Source organism: Panthera leo, chromosome B2, assembly GCF_018350215.1.
Source record: "Panthera leo isolate Ple1 chromosome B2, P.leo_Ple1_pat1.1, whole genome shotgun sequence".
Lineage (NCBI taxonomy): Eukaryota > Metazoa > Chordata > Mammalia > Carnivora > Felidae > Panthera > Panthera leo.
The window spans coordinates 115,875,747-115,896,138 of record NC_056683.1 but is presented as its reverse complement, the minus strand read 5'-3'; the positions used below and the strand labels follow the sequence as shown (position 1 = coordinate 115,896,138).

The following is a 20,392-nucleotide window of genomic DNA, read 5'->3' as shown; positions in this document are numbered from 1 at the left end:
CTATTTGAAAATAAACCAAAGATAAATTCTAGAACTAAAAAATGTACTAATGAAATGAAGAATCCTATGAATAGTCAATAGCAGATTTTACATAGCTAAAGAATTAGTGAACTGGAAGTAAGCCAGAAGAAAATATCTAAAATAAAGACTAGAAGGCCAAAAGGATGATATACAAAAGAGGGTAAGATACATGGTGTATATAGTGAGAAGTTCCAAATTATTTTTAATTATATTTATAGAGGAGACAGAATGGGAAGGAGCAGTATTTGGAGAGTTAATAGGCTAAATTATTCCCTGAACTGATGAAAGGCATAATTCTGCAAATACACAAACCAAACAAATCTTAGTGGAGAAAGTAAAAAGGAATCATCTATAGCAGCACTGCTCAGAACTTTGTACAATGATTGAAATGGTCTATTCTTTATAATTCAAAGTGGTAACTGCTAGTCACATGTGGCTACTGACTACTTGATATGTGGTTGTGCAACTGAGGACCTGAATTATAATTTTATTTGCATTAATGAAATCTAAATTAAATAACCACATATAGCTAGTGATTATTATATTGCATAGTACAGATCTGGATAATCATAGTAAAACTATGGAAAAACAAAAACAAAGATAACATCTTTAAGAAAATCAAAGAAAATAGACAATAGATAGTTATTCAATAGCTAACTTTTCTACATAAACAATGGAAACCAGAAGACAACAAAATATGCCAAAAGAAAAAACGTGCAAATCTATAATTCTATACCTAATAAAATTATCCATCAGCATTGGAGGTAAATTGTGTTATATGCCTAGCTTAACCCATAGCCCATATTAGAGATGAATTTACATATTGGCCTTAAAACTTTTGAGATACTAAGAGTTGTTTTTGATTTCCCTGTATTCTGAGAAGTCATCTGAGATGGCTACTTTGGCTCAGCTGGGGAAATTTGTCTCTGTAAACCTTTCTATTGTTGCCTTTATACTTTTTTTTTTTTGCATTTGCTGGTTTGTATATTTGTTTCTCTTATTTGAGTATTATGTTAATTCTCTGGGAAGTTTTGAACATAAGCACTGATTATATTTCAGGTGGTACACAAAAAGTATCATTTCAAAACTAAAAGTTAATGATAGTTAAGATTTATTTCACAGTCATGGATCTGGAAAATACATTCTTCTATATTCTTCATATTATATATTGTTCTATAGTGTGATACCCCAGAATTAGGACTCTTTCTACTTATACTGGATCCAGTATCTCTGTCTCCTCTAAACTCTTGAGTTTATCAATTACCAACTTTAAAAAAGAAAAATCAACTTCCATTCTTTACTAGAGGATGGAAAAAAAAACAAACAAACGTCAATCTGGGAGGTCAGGGGACCTTCATTCTCAACTCAGTTTTGTTACTACTGACTTGGAAGTTTTGGAGAATACATATCACCTACCACCCCTGGACCAGTTTATTCCAAAAAGTAACATGTTTCACAGAGTAAGCTATTTAAAATGAAGCAGATATCTTAGGAGAGGTCCAAGTTTAATTTTTCCTCTTAAATAGTACCATTGTATTTCAAATATTTTGAATTACTTTCTTTTCCTAGCCTCATCCACTTTCTTATAAGAAAGAAATAGACCTAAATGTCACAGAGAAAGATGAGTAAGTTGTTTCTAATAGTCACCATCAAAGACTAGTTTTTAGTGTCTAGGAGTGAAAACAATATAGCCAGTTAAACAAACAAAGAAACAACATATCTGTTTGTTCCTTGTTGGCAGGCTGACATGGTTGAAATAATGGAGAACCACCATGAATGCAGGGACAGCATGCTTTGCAGATATGCATGTAAACTTATAGGTTATGTATCTACCAAGACACTTTTTATATTGTTTAACCAATTTCCGAATTGGACCATTTTTTCCAGGTACAAAAATAGCTCTATAATAGTATAAATATAAATACATAATTATGAGTTCTGGGTAAGCACTAGATCCAGGAGAAAAATAATAAAAATTCAACTCAAATACATTATCTCTGCACACACTCCCTACTCCTATATCCTCAGGCCAATCTGGCCAGGAATTGGATGCCTCTGGGCGCAAAGCAGGTTGAACAGCTGTTTGACTCACTGCATTTGACTCCTTGTCATTTGGCAGATTGAGATCTCTGCTGAGAGCACCATTTGGAATTTTTCTTCCCCGAAACTGGTATTTCCATACATGGAATTTGAAATATAGTGAGGCTTTAGTATACATTCATAGAATAATAGTGCCAAAAGGGAGTGTGACCAATTTATATCAAAAATACAACTTCCTCCAAAAGTGTTTCAAAAGATAACCCTTAACTGGCTGAGACTGGCCTGATAGAATATGAATATGGGTTCCGTGAAAATGTGACTATAAAAAATGATACTGCCTTCAGGTGTGTGGACTAGAGAGGAGTGACTATCAGACATGAGTATAAGTTGAGATACATGTAAGCAGATAGGACAAAAGTAGCCCGGCCACATATACCGAAGAGAGAAAGATTAGGAAAATACCATGAGAGAATGCAAGAGAATCACTAAGTCAAGGTTTGGGTATTTGAGAGGAGACTGCTGCTATTAACTACTACAATACTATGACTACTAACAGTAATAGTTATTATTATTACAGCAGCAACAGTAAAAATAGTTCATGCTTACAGAACACTTAATACAGGTCTGTCAGCACTGTTCTAACACTCTAAATATAATGATTCTTTTAATCTGCTTAATGATTATATGACATAAGGGCTATTAGTATTTTTACCGATTCATGGAAGATCAAACTGAAGCACAGAGAACTTAAGTCACCGACTCAAGATGATACAGATGGTAACAGGTGAAGCCATGATTTGAATAAATGTAAAATCTTAACCAAGGATAAAAGATGCTACAGAGAAGCTGAACACTTTTGAATTAAGCATAAAATAAGCAAATCCTGACCAAAAACACACAAACAACCCAACTGTAGCCCTCCCTATGTGGCAAGAGCAAAAAAACATGCAAAAACCAACACAATTCCCTTTTATTTAGGTCCTTCATATCAACTATATTTCTTCCTAAATTTCAGGTCTTTTGTCCCCTTCTTTTTTTTTTTTTAATGTTTATTTATTTTTGAGACAGAGAGAGACAGAGCATGAATGGGGGAGGGTCAGAGAGAGAGGGAGACACAGAATCGGAAACAGGCTCCAGGCTCCAAGCTGTCAGCACAGAGCCCCATGCGGGGCTCGAACTCACAAACCGCAAGCTCATGACCTGAGCCGAAGTCGGATGCTTAACCCACTGAGCCACCCAGGCACCCCTCTTTTGTCCCCTTCTTGAGACCATAATATACACGGATCTAAGGCTTCCCTGAGGGTCTCAATCTTTCTCCAATTATGAGCAATCTCATTGTCAAAAGAAAGTCTCTTAATTTGTAAAATTAATCACTGACTTTCCAACTTAAACCCTTTCTTCTTCCCTGATCTTTATTGAGGTTGGGACACACACACTGGACGAAGGTAGTTAAAATTCTAATCACCTTGGGTTTTCCCTTTTTATTTAATAACTAATTTAAATGTACTTCTGCTAAATCCTATTTTAAAATCTCCCTGACATTAATTACTGATATGTTCACATCTTTCTGACAGGCCTACTTTGCCCTCTGAAATGTACTTATGGTGAGTTTTCTCATCTTACCTCTCCATTTTCTAAGGGGTGTATCTTGGAATAAAATGAAGTGCAGATGACCTCATCGTCTTTGGCATATGATGGCGGTCCAGTGCGGGGATAAATATTGTAAAGTGTTAGACACTCCGTGTCTGTCACAGCATGATACTGCCAAGGCTTGTATTCGACATCATCAAGTGAGCGTTCCAAAATCCAATTTCCAGGCCGCGGGGAATTAGCTGCTTTCACAATCACATAAGCAATCTGGAACACCTGGAGAAGAGTGACCACAAAAACACGTAACTTTGAATTCCAAAGTATTCTCACCATTTGTTTTGCAAATATAGAGCTTAATGCTACAGTAAGTTTTATTTCAGATTTTATTCTATAACCCTATTATGTTCTCTCAAATGATTTTACTGTTACATGCTCATGTTTAATACCTTTTTCTAAAATACCGTGTTTCATCTTGACAGCTATGACTTTAAAAGAAATGGGTTAAGATTAGATTTTAGTTCTCTAACAACTAATTGACATCATTTCATCTGATTTTTTAAATTCCATTATAATCATGATCACCTAAAGCATTCATTAAACATCAGTTTACTCACCCTACTGTATTAGAGGATATAAAGTATGATTCCGAAACTCCATGTGTGGATAAGTGTTGGACTGTTTAGAAAATGTACTTACTTATATCACCTAATCCTCAGAAAAGTACCATGTAGGTGGAATTAGTATGATGAGCAAAAATAACAAAGAGCTTCAGAGGCATAGACTTGTGTTCAAATTGTATTCTCAGTATTTATGTGACCTTGGGCAGATGATTTTACTTTCCCAACTTTTAGCTTCCTTTCCTACAAATTAGGATTAACAACAAGCACAGTACTGACAGACAATGTGGATTCAATGAGATAATGTATAAAAAGTACCTGGAAAAGGACTTGTAAATACTCAATAAATGTCGATTACTTTACAACACCCAAAGAGAAAATAATGGAGAAGAAATTCTGGGATCTGCAGACAACTGATTGAAATAAAATTAAATAAAGGGTGACTATACTTTCTGAACAAGAAGTAAACACATATTTTAAAAAAGGAAGATAAAGAAAGACATGAAGTTACTACATATCAACAAGGTGACAATTGAGGGGATTGTGGCAAACCTTTATTTTGAAATCTACATAAAGTGTGAAGGCATAAAAAGTAAGCATTCTAGATGTTTTGTGAAGGTGCATAACCAATGAAGTCCAAAAGAATAATGCACAAACATTATTGAGTGACATTTATATTCAATGCCCTGGGTAGAAAGATAGATATAAGCTAGTTTAAATTACAGTCCTACCATTCATGGGTTGATAATATATTGTAATAATGAGACACATAAAAAGTATACTAATAATAAAGCAACATGATATGTTTCTGTTTAGTAAATGCTATGGTATATGGGGAGACTGAAAGCTCTAAGCTCTGAGGAATTAGAATCACTGGAATGGTACAAGTGGGAGGACAGGCCCACAAAAATGTGACTAAAGGGCCCACTGGACTACAGACGGAACGCAGAGGAAATTCTGAAAGAAATGTTCTAGAAATACACTTCGTCTGCTTCATAGTTTTGACATGAGCCCTTCATGAGTGCATGTACAGTGTCCATAGGCAACTCTAAAGGGATGAACTTAAAAATATGAAAAGTTTTAAAAATAGAAGGGGACAACACGAATAGTGCTGATGCTGGTCTTTTGTGATGTTTATGAGAACATGGGCACAGGTGTGCTCGGAGGGGAAACACAAGCCATCAAATGATTGAAAGTAGGACCAGTATTGGCCTTTTAGGCACAGTTGTGGAAAAACTAGCTATTAAAATCCTGAAATACATCTGTACTTGTTGGTAAATCGCTGCTGCCCAAGCCTCCCAAATGCCTCCTCTCCCCTGAGACCATCTCGTTAACCTCAGTGTAGCAAGGAACAGGCAAGACATCTGCTGTCATTGGTTGGGGCTTTGGCAGTTCTGCTTTACTGACTATCACTCCAAGTGGGAAATATTATGAATGTGTAAATATAAATTCATAAATAGTATGAATTTATAAATATAAGCTTATAAATATAAACTTACAAAGGTATATAGGTAAGTATAAGTGCAAATAGACACATATCCATGTATGTGCATATGTGCTTTGACATTTTGGGGAAGGTATACATATACATGTTAAAGCTATTCACCTCTGGGGTTTGAGGATAAGGAGTCGAGAAGGAGAAGAGATTTTACTATTCATCCAATATCTTGCTATATTAATTGTATTAACATAAATGTCTTAGTTTTTAATAGATATTTTCAATTTTTTTAATGTTTATTTATTTTTGAGACAGAGAGAGAGCATGAATGGGGGAGGGTCAGAGAGAGAGGGAGACACAGAATCCGAAGCAGGCTCCAGGCTCTGAGCTGTCAGCACAGAGCCCGATGTGGGGCTCGAGCCCATGGACGGTGATATCATGACCTGAGCTGAAGTTGGACGCCCAACCGACTGAGCCACCCAGGCACCCCTTTAACAGATATTTTTAAAATAAAGAACAATTAATCAAAAAGTATTAAAAAAAAATAAGAGTAGGAGTAAGAAGAAACATACTCTATTAATTGTTATCCAAGATATTTGTGGTTTCTGCATTGTTTTTGGTGTTATTCATGAGGAAGTATTTCTCTTAGACATTCTGTATTCAACAATCCATGCACATGGAATTTTTTTATAAATAAATTCATTGAGGAACATACCAATTGATTAATCTGATATAACACAGAGATAGTTCTTTCTACTATAAGCATAAAGCACTGATCTTAATTTCTCGTAACGCTAAATTATTCACAGCAATTATTCACAGTCTGTAAAATGATGAAAAAAAATTAAAATAACTAAATTGTGATCTCCGAAAGGTCAGAAACTATAGCTTTTATATCTTGAAAGATGCTAAAATCCTTATAACTCTTGAAATAGTGGGCATTCAATATTAATTACTTTCATTTGCATAACCAGAGTCACTGTAACATGCTACCATGTTACTTCTACCAGCTTAACACTTTTTTTTTCCGGTTAGATCTTGATTCCCAGTCAACACTAGAGTATTTTTTCACTTGCAAGAACTAAGACATACGTTACTTGGGTATTCATTATGTTATGCCTCTATGAACTAAGGAAATTGCTTCAACTCTTTTACCCTCTGTTCCCCAATGTTTATTTTCCAAAGTCAAAACCACGGAAGACATAATGAAATGATGAAAACAAAACACAGCATGTTCTTTGGAAAAAGAATCTATGTAAATATTTTAAATTAGTATTCAGGAAAAAAAAAATTGCACACATGTATTTTTTAAATGGAAAACAAAAAGAGGAATAGCAAAGCATAATTAGAGATCATAGGTGCCCAATAAGAAAAATATACACGGAAATTATAGATAAAGAATTTTGTTTAGAAAGCAGATCATCAAGCAAATATGGAAAGAGTCCAAATTCTCCTAGCACAACAATGTGGATTTATGACTTAGGAGCTTCTGCATTGGTTCTGGAATAGTAGATGAAATCCATGAAACAAAGTTATACTAGAAACCCCACAGACTCTTTCTATAATTCAATATAACAGCCAGCATTTAGTGACGTGGAAAAGCAGCCACTGCCTTAGAGAACATTAGAGGAGTCCCATTTCAAAACAATATCCCTCTTTCATTTACTTTCTATGGATTCTTTCACATTTCATGCAAAATTAATTAAATTAGCTTGCATGTAGTATTTTGAATAAACTTTTAAAAATGTGGTAGACAGCATTATTGAAAAACACAATGAATAGTAGTATTCTTTGAAGGCATCAGAGAATGACTGTGGAAATTTTAACAGTGATGTTCTAAGTACAACATTTTAATGACCCTAATAGAATAATTTTCTAATGTACCTCTGCCACTTTTATTAACTATGTCTTGTTTTCCAGTATAAAGACTTGTCAAAATCAGTAATTATAAAACCTTTTTTTTAAAGATGAACAAAACCCTAATCTGTGGTGTGCAACAAGGAAAGCAAACACCTCATTAGAGGAAGTACAAAAACTCTGTGACAGCCAGGCTTTGATGAACCTTAGTGAGACACAATACCGCAATTTTTTTCCCTCTGTCACGGGCATTTTTTTACAAATTTCATGGCTTGCAAAAAATCCAAATAACTTTTGAAATAACATCAAATGTTGCACATTTTACTGGAACAAAGACAACTTTCTATTTCATATTCCATTCAGATATCACCTAGGAAAATATCATGTAATTACTACATGGATGCAGCATTAAATTAGATGTGCTTTCTTTAATGTGTATAGTATTAAAAACTTGATCTCATTTAGAGAATTGGAATTGGTGAACAGAATCTTCTGAAGAATCCTTCAGTTCCAAAATAACAAGGAACATATGCAGTGATGTTTTGCCCATCATGGCTGAGAGAAGATAATACTGTAACAGTACTGGGGTAAAAGAGGAGACCTCACAGCCTAAAGTGAGCAACCTAATAACCCTCGCTATTCTAGCTCATGCCCTGGGCTGAATATCTTAGCTCACCTATAACCTATGTAGATAAGTCTGACATCTACAACCAATTTCTAACACATGAATTGTTAGGTCTGGATTTTTAAAAATTATTCTCTTCTATGACTCTCAGGAATCCACTGTATTCCAGTTTCTTTGTGTTCAGAAGAATCACAGATCTAGGAAAATGCTACCAAAGAGTACTGAATTTTGTGGATTTAACTGAGACTTTTGAGTGACACTGGCACATAGTTAAGAGAGCTAGGTCAAAGTATGGCTCCTTAATGATGTAGCAAAGCCATAGAACCTTACTTTCTGATAGACCTGATGCACATGAAAGCCATAAAAATATTAACAAAGGTTACTCTCTATGGAAGATGAAACTTCATCCTTCTCATAGGACTTGACTTAAATTACTCTTTTCCATTTTTTCTTTCCTAATCTCTCAAGAGAACAACATGTGGTCATCTAAATTCTTCTCACTGTTGGGCTCTACCTCCCTCCCAACATTGCTGTCTGTGGACTTCCTATAGCAAACAGTTGTTCATATAGCAAAACTGCTTAATTATGAGGAGGCTTTGCATTATTATAGCGCCCGCTCTTGCCAATGTTATGGATGTTAAAATTTCTACATGGTGTGATGCCAACTCTAATACATTTTAAAAACTCATCTGTATTCTTAGTTCTACTAGTAAGTTTGTCAAATTCTCTCACTTATCCATACAGGTATATTAACATTCAGAAAACAATGAGATTACACATTTTGAGAACCAGAAAGGGCTTTAGGAATCAGGTGTTTCCAGTCTCAGTATCCACTGGAATAATCTGGGAAGCTGTATAGATATGCACATAATATATATGTATGAGCTGATGGGTACAGTTCACGTGATCATCTGCTCTTTCACCTGAGACCTCAAAAGAGAGAAAAAGAAATAAAATAGAACCCAATAAGAGCCAAAATACATGGATAAGAAGAGTTCACCTTTTCATTTTTTTTAGTGTTTACGTATTTCTGAGAGGGAGAGAGACAGAGAGAGACATAGAGCATGAGCAGGGGTGGGGCAGAGAGAGAGGGAGACACAGAATCCGAAGCAGACTTCAGGCTCTGAGTTGTCAGCACAGAGCCTGACACAGGGCTTGAACCCATGAACCACCAGATCACGACCTGAGCCGAAGTTGGACTCTTAACCGACTGAGCCACCCAGGTGCTCCAAGAAGAGTTCATCTTTTATCTGGAAGGTCCATGATAGTTGGCTGATGAGGGAGAGCAGAGGTCATGGCCTTAAGCACTCAGAGTGGCTGTAGCCCTGAAGAAGCTCAGGAGGACCTCACAGAGGCTGGTCAGATGAGAAGCAGGGGTGAGAAGAGGGGCCAAATGCAGGGAATTCATCAGAAGTCTGAGTACAACATAAGATTCACTCAAAGACCCGCTCTCATCAAACCACATATAACCAAGTTCTTATTCTCCAGCAAAAATTTCTGGGCAATCACAGAGAAGTGGCTCATTATAATCTTGAAAATGCTCTGAAGAGATTTTTCTACAGATTTTGATAATACTATTTATTACTAGACCTTGTTTAAATCAAATTCCAACAGTAAAATCATTTAAATGATGCTCTAACTTAAAAAAAAATTAACCTCCAATTATTTTCAGGTTAGTAGAAATACCTCCAATTGTTACTTTCTGGGTTTTATGTCTCCTATAAATTTGCACAAACTTCACTAAACCTAGAATAACGTGGTAGGAAGTACAGAAGGATTGCCCCCTTGTCTGCTTATACTCCCTTTCAGACAAGTTCATTTACAATCATTTACATTCTAAAAGGATTTGCAATTGTCACTTAGTTGTCCTAGGCAGCCCATTTATTCTACTTGACATACCCCACTCCAAGTGTATACTACAAAAGCTGAGCGTCAATGTAATGTGTTACAGGTAAGAAAATGTGTGATTTCAACTCAGGGTAAGTGCTTCGTGTGTTGTAAGAGAAACAGAAACACTGTACCCTCAACTAAAACAGCCTTTTTTATACTAACCTTAAACTCATGAGAAATTTATACATTTGAAAACGAATTATGCAACCACTCCAAATTTCTAAGAAACAATAATCTAGCCAAATGATTAATGGTAATCCCTTGAAGATAAAATGTTCAATTATATGCTGAAATTGTTTTTTAAAGGGGTTTTAATCAATGCTTAACAGTCCACGGGAAAGTATTTGAAGGACTTCTCTACCTCTTTCTGTAAAAAGAAAAATCTCAACTTTTAGCTCTGGAAAATAACAAGAGTTACTTTTCAGCTCTTCCTAAATTAATACATATGTGTAAAGAAATTCCATTTTTCCATTAAAAAAAATGGGTTTTTTTGGTTTGTGTGTGGGTTTTGTTGTTGTTGTTTTGGTTTTTTGTTTGTTTTTGTTTTTTTGTTTTTTTCTCCTAGAAATGGACAAGTTGATTATAAAGTTGATTTGGAAGAATTAACAAGCAATAATAGCCAAGGAAACCTGACATGGAAGAGCAATAAATGGAGGGATATATTGTTAAATGAAAAAAGCAACATGGAGAAAACTGCAGTTATACAGGATACTGCTATTTACTACTATTTACTATGAAGGGATAACAAAAACAAAGATATTCCATGGAAGAATAAATACTGTTAAAATGCCCATACGACCCAAAGCAATCTACGTATTTAGTGCAATCCCTATCAAAATATCAACAGCACTTTTCACAGAACTGGAATAAATAATCCTAAAATTTACACAGAACCGCAAAAGACCCAGAAGCAAAGCAACCTTTGTTTATAATAACCAAGATATAGAAGCAACTGAAGTATCCGTCCATAGATGAAAGAAGATGATAAAGAAGATTACACACACATACACACACACACACAACGGAATGTTATTCAGCCACAAAAGAGAATGAGATCTTGCCATTTGCAACAACATGGATGGAATTAGAAGTATAATGCTAAGTGAAATAAGTCAAAGAGAAACAAATACCATATGGTTTCACTCATGTGGAATTTAAGAAACAAATAGACAAACAAAGAAAATGAGACAAAAGAAACAGACCCTTAAATACAGAGAACAAACTGGTAGTTGCTAGAAGTGAGGTGAGTGGGGTAGAAGTGAAATAGAGAACGGTGATCAAGAGTATACTTATTTTGATGAGCACTGAGTAATGTATAGAATTGCCGAATCCATTATTTTGTACACCTGGAACTAACATAACGCTGTAAGTTAATTACACTTCAATTTTAAAAGGAAGAAAGAAATTGCAAGGAAATAAAAAATAATGAGGTTACAGATTAACAGAGACTTAAGAGACGTATCAAATGCAGTATGCGACTTCAGATGCACCCTGATTCAACCAAATAGCTGATAAAAGAAACTTGGAGGCAAATGTGATAAATTTGAACTGACTGGATATTTGTTAGTATTAAAGTGGTAGTAATAGTATTAATTTTTAGTTGTGACAATGATTTTATTTACAAAAGAATTGCGTCCAGGGGTGCCTCGGTGGCTCAGTTGGTTAAGCATCCGACTTTGGCCAGGTCACGATCTCAGTTTGTGAGTTCGAGCCCCGCATCGGACTCTCTGCTGACAGCTCAGAGCCTGGAGCCTGTTTTGGATTCTTTTTCTCATTCTCTCCCTGCCCCTCCCCCACTTGTGCTCTGTCTCTCAAAAATAAATAAAAATGCAAAAAAATAAAAATAAAAAAGAATTGTGTCCAGAGATACATATTAAAATATTTATACAGAGAAAATGATATGATTAGAATTTGCTTCTAATTGATCTGGAGGGCAGGATAGGATATAGATAAGTATAGAAGTGACAGAAGAAAGGCCATGAGTTCATTCTTCCAGGTGAGTGTCGGGTACATCTAGGTCTGTGATATTCTTCCTTATACAATTCTTTGGAGGTATGTTGGGAAATTTTTATAATCACAATTTAAAGCGTTACTAACGCATCTTATTTTAATAAATGATTCTCTTATACACAATGATCTTACCACTACTGGTAATGTAGTGCTTGCTCTTACTGATCAAATGTTTAATGTACTTTATTATCATGATAAATGGTTAACTCTGCTTCATTCTGTGAATACACTGCACCCTGAGCTCAATAAGTAGATCTTAATAATTCTTTCAGCTTAATTATCAATTCTAAAAGGCATTGGTGGCCCAGAAGGTATCAAAATTTTACTTCAGTCTTAAGAAAACTAGTAACACAAGTGAACGGAATGCAAATTGCAATGAATAAGGTCCTCCCCAAGCTTATTAATGCTGTTAGTACTTCATGCTTCATTAAGTTGCTATCATTGTTAACAATGTTAGCTGCAGGTAAAACTCAGACAAGCATTTTCTTGCTCTTCAGCACTGCCCTTGACATCGCTTCTCTCCTCACATATTTTTCTCTTATCTGAAACAATCTATGGTTTCAAAAGATTGACCTGCCTCCTGTGAACAAGCCATTGGCACAGCAAGGCTTTCACACCAGCTACTGGTAAAAGAGCAGGTAGGCTGAGTCCCCCATAGAACACGACAGTCCTTTCAGTGAAGCCATCACAGAGCACAATATTGGTGTGAATCACAGACAATCAGAAATGTGACAGTTTAAAGCTTGCCTTCTAAAAATTATTCACCCTTGAGAAACACCCAGCATTGTCTTTGTTTTTGTGCTTCTATCGCTATCACGCTAAGAAGAACCTACGCATTCTCCAATTTATGACATTGCAGACATGAATGAATCACACTAGTTCAAAGCATTTGGGGAATAATAGCAAAGATTTGTAGTGATGAGAAGAGTCAGAAATACAACGTTAACAGTGTAGAATAACAAATCAAAGACAGAATAAAACTTTCTGATCTTGGTTCATGAATTCTTTCAACAGATCAGAGTCACTTAACACTTATTCAATTTTAGCTATTACAAATGAAAATAGAAAGAACTATTTTCATGTTTATATACTGCCCCACTTTCTTGTTTTTCTCTAAGGACTTTCTCAAGAGCAATCTGTACCCTCTGTTGTTTATAACCTTACCACCCATTCTCTGTTTAACCCCTTACAGCCCACCTACTTTTATCACTTTCAGAGGAGTTACCAGAAACCTGGATGAAAAATTCATATTTTTTTCCTCATCCTCATCTTCTTTGCAGTCTCTACAGCTTTTGACTATGCTGTTCTTCCCCCTTTTGGAAACTCTTTTTATCTTTGGGGTAAGAAAAGGTATTTACACTATTTATAATTTAGGGATTATAAAAAACCATGTTTTCCTGAAACAGCTTTTCACCTAAAATGGAAGGTAAACAATAGGACAGGAGGGAATGAAGACAGAAAGTGTGTTCTGAAGACAGCATGCCCTGAATTTCTCTCCAAACCCTGTATTGGTACACCTGCTGTGGTTCTTTTTAATTCCAGTTTCCTTAACAAAAGGGTGTTCCAATGTTCTACTTCTGAAAAATCTTTTTCTTGGGGAAAGTTACATTTTATTTAAAGCACAGCATTTGCCAGGCACTTCGGCATGCAGAAGCTGGCTTCCACAAACAAGAACCCTGTGAGCTAGGTAGGAACCAATTAGAAAATTAAAATGAGAGGGGTGCCTGGGCGGCTCAGTTGGTTAAGCATTTGAACCTTCATTTCTTGAATTTGGCTCAGGTCATGATCTCATGGTTCATGAGTTTGAGCCCTGCATTGGGCACTGTGCTGAGAGCACAAAGCCTGCCTAGGATTCTCTGTCTCTCCCTCTCTCTTTGCCCCTCTCCCACTCACTCTCTCTGTCTCCCTAAATAAATAACATTTTTAAAAATTAAAATGAGAGATGTGGCAGATGTGGTAGAAAGAATAATGGCCCCTCAAAGATGTCCACATTTTAATCCTTAACATGGAAAAAAAATATGGCAGATAGAATGTAATTAAAGACCTTGAGATGGCAATGTGGGCCCAATGTAATCACAAGGGTCCTTAAAAATAGAAAAGGAAAGCAAAAGAGAAAGGCAGAGTGATGGGATATGAGAAGGACTCAACCCAATTCTGGCTCTGAAGATGGAGGAAGGGGCCATGAGCTAAGGAATACAGATGACCTGTGGAAGCTAGAAAAAATCAAGCAAATGGATTCTCCTCTGGAGTCTCCAGAAATGAATGCAACCTTGCCAACATCTAGATTTTAAATCAGTAAGGATCATCTCAGACTTCTAACCCATTAAACTGTAAGATAATAAATTTGTGTTGTTTTAAGACACTAATTTGTGTTATGGCAGTAATAGAAAACCAATACACTAAGTAACTTGTTCCACTTTACATGAGTAGTAAATTATAAAGTTTATAAATCCAGGTTGCCTAATTTTGCTTTTTGCAAAATAATACTTTCTAGTCTAAGAATATTTCAACTAACTCATTTATACAGATATTTCCCACATCTCAATTTCTAATCTACCCACACTCTCAAGTCCCATTTTATATTTCAAAATAACTCGATATTTCTTATGACAATTTAATTTTGCTTTGTAAAGAAGCCTTGCCCATATTTTAAAACTAAGTTACAAGTTGCTAATAGTAATAACTACAGAATAGTTTATAAATGTCTCTTAATGCCTTACATGTAGTAGATTCTTAATAATTTCCTTTAATTCAATTGAATAGGTGATCAAAAATAGAATTGCACCTCTGAAATGATTCAAGAGACCCAGAGGTGATTTCTACACGGTGAACCTACCCAACTGTCATGCGACATTAGTATGTGAAGATGACACATCCCGCCTCATTTACAGAGAGGTGTCACAAGATGATATTGACAAGAAAACTATCTTAAATATATCTGAATCACATATTCTCCCTCTGAAATGAGAATCTGGAAAAGAGAGGATTCCACCAAAATTTGTCAAGCTGGCCTTTACCTCAAATTTTAAAGAGGTTACCTCACTTGCCAGTGAAGTGTGAAGAAGTTTAAAGAAATGAAAAATGAGAAAGCTGCAGAGCCTGATGTCATTCTGGCTGCGATTTAAAACTAAGGGTAGGAGATGACACTCATATAACTATACAGACATTTTCTAAAGACTGAGTGCCAAAAAGTTATGATAAATATGTCTGAAAGGCTACCATTTTAAGAGGACATATGATAAAGTTCTTACAAGAGCCATCCTGCAAATTCTTCACTTTTTCTATTCTGTCTAGATTTCTCCCGATTCTTTTTGAGTTAGAAATACACCAAATCATAATATAACTTTCATGATGTCAAGTCAAAAATGATTTAAGAAGTGCTGACAGCTGGATTTCTAAAGCTCCAAAAGGATCCACAGCATACACAGACAACACATGGAGAATTTTACTGTCTTCTCTTATGCTGCCTTCACAAGTGTTTTGCTCTGTAGTCAAGTTTGACTGCTTATGGACTTTCCAAAGCTCTCCATGTAGGACTAGTTATTTGGCTGCATCAAAATAAAAAGCTCTTTAGAAAAACAAACCAAAATAAAAAAGCCCTTACCACCAGAGAAAATCAAGGCTAGTCAAATTAGGACCCATAGTATAGGAGGGAAAAAAACAACAACACCAAAAAACTTAAGAAGTGACATAGGATAATTTTTAACACTGAAATACTTCCAATTAAACAGGTTATGGATATCACAAAAAGTCATGGTTATAGTTGCCCAGAAAAAGAACAAATAATTTTGGACACTGTATAGAACCAATGTCCTCCTGGGAACAGTCTACTAGCTCTTAACATGATTAATTTATAAAAATCCTCCACTAGAAAAAACCCACACACACTTCCACTTAAAATATAACAAAATGTTGTCATTGTATTCTGATTTTAAAGTCACTATCCAATAGAACATTTAATCACAATGTCTAGAAATGAATCGTAAAGAGCAAGACATCTGTGGGAAACAGACATGGTATTTCACCAATATGGAATCAAGCTCTATCTCATGTGTGACACTCGAGACATACATCATAACCCATAGGGATTCTTGAGCAGTTTGATTGACTATCATTACTCAACATTAATTGGTAAAGCTGCAAGGTCATCAGTAGTACAATCTGACAGTATAAATTTAATCGATCTACACAGCAGGGAATGATGACAGCAGAACATCCATACAATTACACCATAAATATATATGGATGAATGACTGTAAAAAGAGACACTATAAACAACAGTTTAATGATGTGCTTCATTATGAAGCCAAGATTCTGTTAAACCTAAACATGCTGTGGATTGTTGCCAAGTAGCGACAGCTATTAGGAAAGCATTACAAGAGGTATGAAGAATGGAGGCTTCTTCCTTACTGCATTGAATATAAGAACAGTAGTGCAGTTAGTAGCCATAAACAGCAGCTAGTAAATACAGATGCTTTTTGGAAACAACTTTACACACGTTTTGTGTGAAGGAGACCCTTCTTCCGTTGCTTGCTCTCCTCGGCACAATATACTATCAAGTGTCATCAGAGAAGCGAAAATTCTTGAATCTGATTTTTTGTGTGTCTAGGTCACTTTAAAATGATAACAGAAACCAAAAGAAGGTCATAATTTGAATCGTAGATATTCTTGACGTGAAGAACACTTTAGACATGCATCAAATGCTTAAGGTACACAACATACTGGAATAACTTCAAATCAATTTTTGCAGACTAAACATAAATGAAATTATTTAAATATGAACAGAATACATTTATGTCTACATTCTCAGTAATCTCTCCAGAAAGGTTTGAAAGAGAATATTCAAACAGGGATTGGGGTGGTTTCTTGATTAAGAAGGATGGGAAGGACAGCTGTACCCGCAGTCAAATTTGCTTTGACTAGCAACACTCTCACCTTTTCCCCCAAGTCTCCTATTATAGATTCTACAATTCTGCACTTATGTACACATTTTAAAGGCCCACAAAGTGTTATACTAATTAGTTTGTTGATTCATATATTCTTCATATCTTATTGAGTAACACATTATTTATTGGGCCAACCTTTAAACTAAGTGTTCAAATACAGACGTGAAGATAACAACATTGCTCTTTCATGGAGATTATATGCTGAAAAACAGGCAGTACACCAGTGATGTGCTGAATCCAGCTTGCATTGGCTTTCAAGAGCCAACTGTTGGTGAGGATACAGAGAAAAGGGAACACTTAGACAGTAGTGGTGGGAATGTAAATTTGTTCAGCGACAGTGAAAAATAGTATGGAGGTTCCTCAGAAAATTAAAACAGATGTACCATATGACCCAGCAACTCCACTTCTGGGAATATACCCAAAGGAATTGAAAACAAGATATCAAGGAAATAAATGGATTATCAGTATAGGATTATTCACAACAGCCAACATGGAAACAACCTAAGTGCCCCTAAATGTATGAATGTACACACAAACACACACACACACACACACACACACACACACACACACAACTGTGTATTATTCAGCCATGAGAAATAAGGATATCCAGTCATTTGCAACAACACAGATGAACCTTGACCAATTATGTTAAGTGAAATAAGTCATACAGACAAAGATAAGACAAGTGATGATATCACTTATATGTAAAATCTAAAAAAGCCAAACTCCTAAAAACAGAGAGTAAAATGATGGTTACCAGAGGATGATGGTGGGTCAGATGTGTTGAGGTACAAACCTGAACTGAGTAGTAAATAAACCCTAGAGATCTAATGAATAGTTTAGTAAATTCAGACAATAATATATTATAATTATCAAATTTGCTAAGAGACTAGAATTTAATTATTCTAGCCACTAAAAAGAAATAATTATGTAATGTGATAGAGGCATTAACTGTCACCACAGTGGCAATTATATTACAAAATATAAATGTGTCAAATTAACATGCTGTATACCTTACATTTTCACAATGTTACATTTCAAATACATTTCAATTTAAAAAATCCAATTGTATGGATTTCTTCCCAATTCCTGATTCAATATGACATCATGTTGGTAGCTTTAAATCAGTCCTGATGGACGTTTTTATAGCATGGAAATTGGCTGAGACTACAAATCATAGCTTTTTATTTTTATCTTCTCGAGAGGCAGTTGTTAAATATTTGCCAGGTCCCCCATTGTAACAACAAGGTAAGTGAATAAATATTACAATTTTAGGTAGCGGTTTCTACAATAGATGGTGATCAGGGAAGGGTGTTCTGAGAAGATGAAATTTGCATCGAAATCTCAGTGACATGAGGGATGAAGCTATGTTAAGATCTTGGGAAAGGGCATTTAAGGCAGAGGAAATAGCAAGTATAAAGAGCCTGGTGCAAAGATAAACATGGCTCATCTCAAGAAGGACAATGTGACTAGAATAAAATAGGAGCAAGAGACCGTGGTGAGCTAGGATGTTGGAGAAGCTCACAAGGGCCAGGAGTGGCCAGGAGCATGGATGTTAGTCTATGTATGTCAGGAAGCCATTGAAGGATTTTGAGCAAAGAGGCTTAGAGATCCAATGTATATTTTTAAAAGATTATTGTGTAGGGTGCCTGGGTGGCTCAGTTGGTTAAACATCCGACTTCGGTTCAGGTCATGATCTCATGGTTCATGGGTTCAAGCCCCACATCAGGCTCTGTGCTGACAGCTCAGAGCCTGGAGACTGTTCGGATTCTGTGTCTCCCTCTTTCTCTTCTCCTCCCCCGGCCATGCTCTGTCTCTGTCTGTCTCTGTCTCTCAAATTAATAAATATTTAAAAAAAATTTTTTTAATGAAAAGATTATTGTGGCTTCTGTTTAGTAAGTAGGCTATGAAGAGGGAATATGGAAGCAAAGAGACTATTCAGGGGACTATTCTAGCAGTCCTGGTAAGAATAAATGGTGTGGGAAAAGTGCAGATAATAAGTGGTCAGGTTCAAGATATATTTTGTAGGTCAAGTTTAGGGAACCTGAATAAGGGGTATGAAGGGAAAAGAATAATCAAAGATAACTCCCACAGCTTTTGTTTATTTTTATTTATTTACTTCAATAACTGGATTCAGAGTGGTGCTTTACCGAGAAGGTGCATGTAGGAAATCATTAAGACTGCTGTTTTGAGCTATAAAATATGTGATGCTTCATTAGATGTTCAAGTGGAGTTGCTGATTGAGAGACAGACTCAGTATATGGATAAACAGGCTCTTGCCATTTGGGAAAGTTTCATAACCTTTCTATGCCTCATGTTTTACCCATCTGGACAATGGAAATAACAATACACTTCCATCACAAAGTTGTGAGTAATATAAAACATAGTATCTGTGAAGAACTAGAGAAATGTCCAGCCCATGTTAAGCACTCATTAAATATTTGTTATTATAATCAGTAGCAACACTTTCCTCCATTTCCCAGCTGATACACAAGATCTAAGTTGCTACTTTTCAAGGGAAAGAATATTGCTTACCAAGTTGGCAAGAGAATCTATTTTGAAAGTTTTGACTGAAAGAGAGAGACAGACAAAAACAATTAGATTAGACGATAAATATCTTCTCATTGAGAGTAAAGGCTACTTGAGTCCTAACTCCCATCTATCATTATAATTCACCAGCCAACAGTTTATTTGATTTTGGATTCTTTGGTTTGGTTTGGATTATTGTAATGAAAAGATAATGAAGAAAAGGGAGCGCAAATAATGCAATAGTAGAATGCTATTTAAATTTATTTAATTATTGATTTGTTCCTCATTTTGAAAGATCACATTGCTTGCTCCCATGATATTGACAGGTACCATATAGTCAATGGTATTTCCTGAGATCCTGCTAGGTGTTCTGTCTCACTTATTACCCTTGCATTTCAGAGAGTCCACAACTTCAAGGAGGTCTGGAAGCAGGAACATGATCTGTGAGACCAGATGTTTGAGATTTAATTTTTAAATAACTAAATTTGAAAGACTATATACTTACATGAAGATGTTCATAATATCCAGTTAACAAAACACAGTTGAAAAGGACATACAACTTTATCTACAGCATGCTACCAATTTAAAATGCATGTGTAGTATCCAAAATATATAAAGAATTTATAAAATTCAACACCCAGGGGCACCTGGGTGGCTCAGTCAGTGGGTGTCTGACTTCAGCTCAGGTCAGGATCTCATGGTCCATGGGTTTGAGCCCCTCATCAGACTCTGTGCTGACAGCTCATAGCCTAGAGCCTGTTTTGATTCTGTGTCTCCCTCTCTCTGTGTTCCTCACCCACTCACACTTGGTCTCTCTCTCAAAAAT

The 20,392-nt window shown here is 35.7% G+C and overlaps 1 protein-coding gene across 3 annotated transcripts in view; it reads right to left on the bottom strand.

Annotated features, from left to right (window-relative positions):
• LAMA2 (laminin subunit alpha 2) overlaps nucleotides 1-20,392 on the bottom strand; it is a 609,036-nt gene that overhangs the window by 409,870 nt on the left and 178,774 nt on the right. For all 3 annotated transcript variants that reach the window (XM_042939791.1, XM_042939793.1, XM_042939792.1), the window contains exon 5: nucleotides 3,685-3,927. In XM_042939791.1, coding sequence (XP_042795725.1) covers nucleotides 3,685-3,927 — 243 coding nt within the window. The remainder of the gene's footprint in view (nucleotides 1-3,684; nucleotides 3,928-20,392) is intronic.